Source organism: Limulus polyphemus, unplaced genomic scaffold (genome assembly GCF_000517525.1).
Source record: "Limulus polyphemus unplaced genomic scaffold, Limulus_polyphemus-2.1.2 Scaffold4422, whole genome shotgun sequence".
In the NCBI taxonomy this organism is placed as follows: Eukaryota; Metazoa; Arthropoda; class Merostomata; order Xiphosura; family Limulidae; genus Limulus; species Limulus polyphemus.
The window spans coordinates 67608-74072 of NW_013670032.1; the positions used below are offsets into that span (position 1 = coordinate 67608).

Genomic DNA, 6465 nt, shown 5'->3' on the forward strand with positions numbered 1-6465 from the left:
AAACACTGTATGGAGAGTTGCACTCGTATTGTTGTGACTCAAAACATAGCACTAAAACACTGTATGGAGAGTTGCACCCGTATTGTTGTGACTCAAAAACATAGCACTAAAACTCTGTATGGAGAGTTGCACTCGTATTGTTGTGACTCAAAAACATAGCACTAAAACTCTGTATGGAGAGTTGCACTCGTATTGTTGTGACTCAAAAACATAGCATTAAAACACTGTATGGAGAGTTGCACTCGTATTGTTGTGACTCAAAAACATAGCACTAAAACACTATACGGTGAATTACAACTTGTAAACTAAGAAATATGGCAAACCTTTATATGATTCTGAGTTCAAATGTGGCAAACCTTTATATGATTCTGAGTTCAAATATGGCAAACCTTTATATGATTCTGAGTTAAAATACGGCAAACCTTTATATGATTCTGAGTTCAAATACGGCAAACCTTTATATGATTCTGAGTTCAAATACGGCAAACCTTTATATGATTCTGAGTTCAAATACGGCAAACCTTTATATGATTCTGAGTTCAAATATGGCAAACCTTTATATGATTCTGAGTTAAAATATGACAAACCTTTATATGATTCTGAGTTCAAATATGACAAACCTTTATATGATTCTGAGTTCAAATATGGCAAACCTTTATATGATTCTGAGTTCAAATATGACAAACCTTTATATGATTCTGAGTTCAAATATGGCAAACCTTTATATGATTCTGAGTTCAAATATGGCAAACCTTTATATGATTCTGAGTTCAAAGATGGCAAACCTTTATATGATTCTGAGTTCAAATATGGCAAACCTTTATATGATTCTGAGTTCAAATATGACAAACCTTAATATGATTCTGAGCTCAAATATGACAAACCTTAATATGATTCTGAGTTCAAATATGACAAACTTTTACATGATTCTGAGTTCAAAATCTTTAATTGAATGGGAAGATATGTTCACTTCGATTTAAATTAAGTCCGTGTGATAGACCAGCTCTAAATTAGAGTTAAAAACCTACTTCCGTACTTTTATGGGTTGAATTTGTTAATTATATCAACCCATTAACATGCCTTAAGTAATAAATGGCTCTACATAGTACAGTATGAACACAGGAACTATAAAACATAGATTCTAGTAATATTTTGTTGAAACGATACAAAACAGTGTAAAACAAAAAAACTCTATTAACTAATCATTGAGTAGTTAACGTGCCGGGCTGCGGCACGGTAGATAAAATGTTTTATAAAAATTAACAAAAGGAATCACCGAAAAATACTTAACTTGTCACCGATCGTTGTTTTAGTTATATTAATGAGTATTTGTACTTGTATGGGAAGGTTACTATGACTATCTAACGCCGTCCCTATTTCTGTTAGTGAGTATTTGTACTTGTATGGGAAGGTTACTAAGACTACCTAACGCCGTCCCTATTTCTGTTAGTGAGTATTTGTACTTGTATGGGAAGGTTATTAAGACTACCTAACGCCGTCCCTATTTCTGAACTAATCAGTAGACGGATTGTTTTGTTTTTTAATTTCGCGCAAAGCTACACGAGGCTTATCTGCGCTAGCCGTCTTTAAATTAACGGCGAAAGACTGGAGGGAAGGCAGCTAATCATCACCACCTGCCGCCAACTCTTGGACTACTCTTTTACCAACGAATAGTGGGATTGACCATCACATTATAAATGCTCCCACGGCTGAAAGGGCGATCGTGTTTGGTGGGACGGGGGTTCGAACCAACGACCTAAGGGATTGACTGTCACTCTTATAACGCACCAACAGTTTAAAATGCAATGAATATTTTTTGTGGTACAATGCGGATTCGAAACTGGCTCGTCAACTGCGAAATCAAGAGCTCTACCACAAAGGCCAACCCACGCCGCATGTTAGGTCTAAACAGCAGCCTTAAAATGATAAAAAAAAAGTTTTGTGACTGTGCGCATAAACTCTTGGAAAGTTCATATTGTTTCAGATCTGAACCCCCAGCATTGGTTAGTTTTTGTCTTCATAAGTTTAAGAAAAAAATTTTACGAGTAATATTATTTAGTTTTTGAGGTATTTTTCTCTCTGTGAAGATAATATGAATACTTCCATCTAACTTTAATATAATTTGAAAATCTCGAAGTATAAGAGAGATTTGTTTTAAAGTTTTGTAGCTAAGCCTAATGCTCATAGTATTATCAGAGTGAACGGTACTTTACACGCACGTGGGGTAAACGGCCAGGTTCAGAGACCTCCTACGATTTACGTATAGCCGTCCCTAATCACTGACCAAAAGGGCTTTGTCCGAATTTTTAAACCGAATACAAATATTGATTGTGAATTTTAAAACGTTCTCACAAGTGAAAACGTGAAGCATGTTTAGCGTCATTGCGGCTCGAACCTTGTTCCCATCGGTCTGAAACGTAGCACACTAATCACAAGGACATATTCGGTTTTCTCTAAGCATTGCACACATTAGTATTCAGCTTTAAAAGAAACATTTCTAATTATTTCTACAATATTCTTGTATGTGAGATCATTTTAATTTACAAGTAGAGAATTTAGGGTTAACCTTCTGAGGGAAATCATACAAAACACCATCCGTATTTCAGGTAATATTTATACAATAAGTATCTACACCCATGCAACTATTATTATCGATGTAACATAAATGTCATTAAGTTATGCTTACCTTATATTAATGTTTAAGTATTCGTTTCATGAGATTGTTTTCTATAAAAAAAATGGCAGCCTTTAACTTTCTTCTTTATTATTCTCACATGAAGCGACACTCCATTTTGACACCTTAAATAAGGCTTAGTTGATCTGAATGATGTTATTAAAATCGGTTATTCTTTTATTAATAAAGAGATATTGGAACATTCTGGAAATTTTAATAATTTTGCTATAATTTTTACACGTGTTTACAAAATGAAGATAACCGTTAACGGCAGAAAATCTTCTTGTTGTTCTCGTTATTCGTTGCTATGTTACTAGGTAACCGAATGAATTGCAATTAATTCGTGTCGTTTCATTTATTTGTCGATAGGGGTTAACAAGGGACCTTTGTTTTGGAGGTCTTTGAACTTTTCAGTGAAAAACCAATATTTACGTATCGTACGTGTTTGTAACACATACACACACATTTTAGTCATTTGTTTAACAGCCTGACAACTTTCTACAAACATGCCTTTTCTGTGGTCATATTTGTTGTTATGGGCGGCTTACTTTGTTCTAATGCTGCTTTTACTAAAGAGCTGGAGTCGGCATTAGCAATACACATTGAATACAGTACGATATGAAGTATTTACTTATTAGGCTGTTTGTTTTTTTATCGAAATAATTGACATTTGAAAAGAAATTATCAAGCAGCAGGTGATTATAGATTTTCGGGAAAAGGTCTTTACGTTTATGCACATATTTCGGGCAATTGAAGAACTGGTTTCACTTAATCTAGGTCCTTACCCTGCAGAAAGCCAGTCCTGTTATTTTTCTGTAGTAGTAAAAAATAAAAAATAATAATAATAACGATTTTTTTTAAACCAAAGTCGAGCAACGTGATTGCATTGTCCGTCTGATGACTGTCGTTAGTTTTGTTCCACAACTTATTTTACAATTAGTTTGAGATTTAGAAGTTTCCCCCAAACTTTACTACAGAAATGATCAGATGTTCCCTCTGTTTCTTACATTATGTTAACCTCGTTTTTAAAATAGACTGTCCCGGTTTTGTGAATATTGTTAAGTTATTTTTGGTTGTTTTGTGTTTACAATGAACTGTCCCGGTTTTGTGAATATTGTTAAGTTATTTTTGGTTGTTTTGTGTTTACAATTAATTTTTGGTTGTTTTGTGTTTACAATTAATTTTTGGTTGTTTTGTGTTTACAATTAATTTTTGGTTGTTTTGTGTTTACAATTAACTATACCGGTTTTGTGAATATTAAGTTATTTTTGGTTGTTTTGTGTTACAATTAACTGTCCCGGTTTTGTGAATATTGTTAATTGAACCTCGGGTATTTTATGTTTAAAATAAACTGTACCGGTTGTGTGAATATTGTTAATTGAATCTCAGGTATTTTATGTTTAAAATAAACTGTACCGCTTGTGTAAATATTTATAATTAATTATCAGGTGTTTTGTGTTTAATTTTTCTGTTTTTTTTTTTTTCTAGATTTTCCGGTCCAAGTCCCACCCCTAACCCCAATAACCAATCAGAAGATGACCCAAGCTCTAACTGCTAGCTTTAGCAACTGGGAACGAGAAACACAGAAATTACACATACCCAAAGGTATTCATGTAAAATGCTACCTTATATAGAAGTTTAGAAAATTAATAATATTATTATTCTTTAATATTTCAAATTTCTAAACAGCGGAAACTTCTTCGTCTTATAAAAGAGCCTGGGGATTAATTTAACCAAAGTTTGTTCCTCTGTTGTTAAGCGCAAAGTTGCACAATGGGCTTTTTGAGCTCTGCCCACCGCGAGTATCGAAACCCAATTTTTAGCGCTAAAAGTCCTTAGAGCTGATTAAAACGTTATTTGCCCAATATGGGACGTACCCCAGGGGATGGGGTCGAAGGGTCGAACGGCGACGCCAATATTGTAGAAAGTTTAAAAGGTCTACTATCTTCTTATTGTGTTTAAATAACCATTTGACTTTCATGTAAAGCACTTAAATTATTTGTGTAGAACAAAAGGTCCACATTTATGTGATAAATATCCCCCCCCCCTCACTCTGTAGTGCTCGCTACGCACCTGTGCTAAAGCAAACGTTAATTTCCAGAGTTTGTGTGTGGGGGAGGGATAACCCCCCTCACTCTGTAGTGCTCGTTACGCACCTGTGCTAAAGCAAACGTTAGTTTCCGGAGTTTGTGGGGGGGAGGGATAACCCCCCTCACTCTGTAGTGCTCGCTACGCACCTGTGCTAAAGCAAACGTTAGTTTCCAGAGTTTGTGGGGGGGAGGGATAACCCCCCTCACTCTGTAGTGCTCGTTACGCACCTGTGCTAAAGCAAACGTTAGTTTCCAGAGTTTGTGTGTGTGGGGGGAAGGATAATGGGTGCTATACACTATGTGGGAAAAAACCCTTATACTTAATGCTGTTGTTGTTAAAATGAGAGGGAGATAATCCCAAGCCTAAAAGAATTTGGGGAACATGTCCCCCGAGTAGCCCTTAAATTACATCTAGAATTATTTATACATGCGTACGGCGAAATGACATTTCGAACCTTTAATTCAAAGATTAAACATTTTCTGAGGTGTTGCATAATTAAAAATATCTATGTAACTGTCTTCATCAGGGGACAACGGCTGTTTACCCTTGATGAGATCAAATCCACGTGTCAATAGTGTCAGGGTTATTTGAATGAGGGAACAACGTTTTTACCCTTGATGAGATCAGATCCACTTGTTAATAGTGTCAGGCTTATTTTAATGAGGGGACAACGGTTTCTGCCCTTGATGAGATTAAATCCACGTGTTAATAGTGTTAAGTTTATTTTAATGTCCTTTACCAACCTGTTTGATCCTCCTTACGAGTAGCTTTTTTTTCAATTACAAAAACTTGTCACAAATTCAGATTTTGTAAGAGAAGAAACTGAAATCCCTGACAATTCCCTATTCCCCTTGAAAGACAAATGCACTTCTGTGCTTAAACGTTGTCTTGAAAGCTGAGAGCATGGAGAGTCTTGTGAAATATCTATTGAGAAGTTTCTTTGTTTGTTATAAAGCACAAATCAACACAATGAACTATGTGTGCTCTGCCCACCGCAGGTATCGAAACCCGAATTTTAGCGTTTTAAAGCTGTGAGATTTACCGCTGAGCCACTGAGAGGGGCAAGTGTGGTGTACGTTTCCTTGTTATTAAGCACAAATCAAAACAACGAGCTACGTGTGCTCTGCCCACCACGGGTATCGAAACCCGAATTTTCACGGGTAATACTGGACCTGGAACATCGTAATAATAGACAACCTTCAGTTTGATTTTTTAGACGTCAGTGCGATGAATTTCCAGTGTGTTTTGAGCTGCGTTAACTAGTTTTCATTTTTATATCTATGACGTAACTGGGGTTGAGATCCGAACACCTCTTGTTACTCTCTGGGGGAGGGGTCCTAACGGTACAAGCCGGGTTTGGTGACAATCGGTCCAGCAGTTAGCCAGTTAGTTATAAAAAGACACACACACACAGGCATGTCAAGTAATGGTTTAGAATTATAATTGTAATTCTGGTTCGTTTTTGGTTTTCAATTTTTTTAGACCCTTGTTTGTGGAGTGAAATTAACGTCTCTCAATGGCTGGACTGGGCAGTCAGAGAGTTTAGCCTGGAAGGGGTCAATCCAGCTAAGTTTAAGATGACTGGCAGTGAGATGTGCAGTCTTTCCAAGGACGCTTTCCTTACTAGGACGCCTCCGTTCGTGGGTGATATCTTATTGGAGCATCTGGATATGTTGCAGAGAGGTAAAGTGGTTAACATA

General features: G+C 36.2%; 1 protein-coding gene across 9 annotated transcripts in view; it reads left to right on the forward strand.

Annotated features, from left to right (window-relative positions):
• The window catches only part of LOC106471125 (protein c-ets-1-A-like), a 71990-nt gene that overhangs the window by 42093 nt on the left and 23432 nt on the right, over positions 1-6465 (forward strand). For all 9 annotated transcript variants that reach the window (XM_022399742.1, XM_022399748.1, XM_022399746.1 and 6 more), the window contains 2 exons: positions 4163-4279; positions 6248-6448. In XM_022399742.1, the coding sequence (XP_022255450.1) occupies positions 4163-4279; positions 6248-6448 (318 nt within the window). The remainder of the gene's footprint in view (positions 1-4162; positions 4280-6247; positions 6449-6465) is intronic.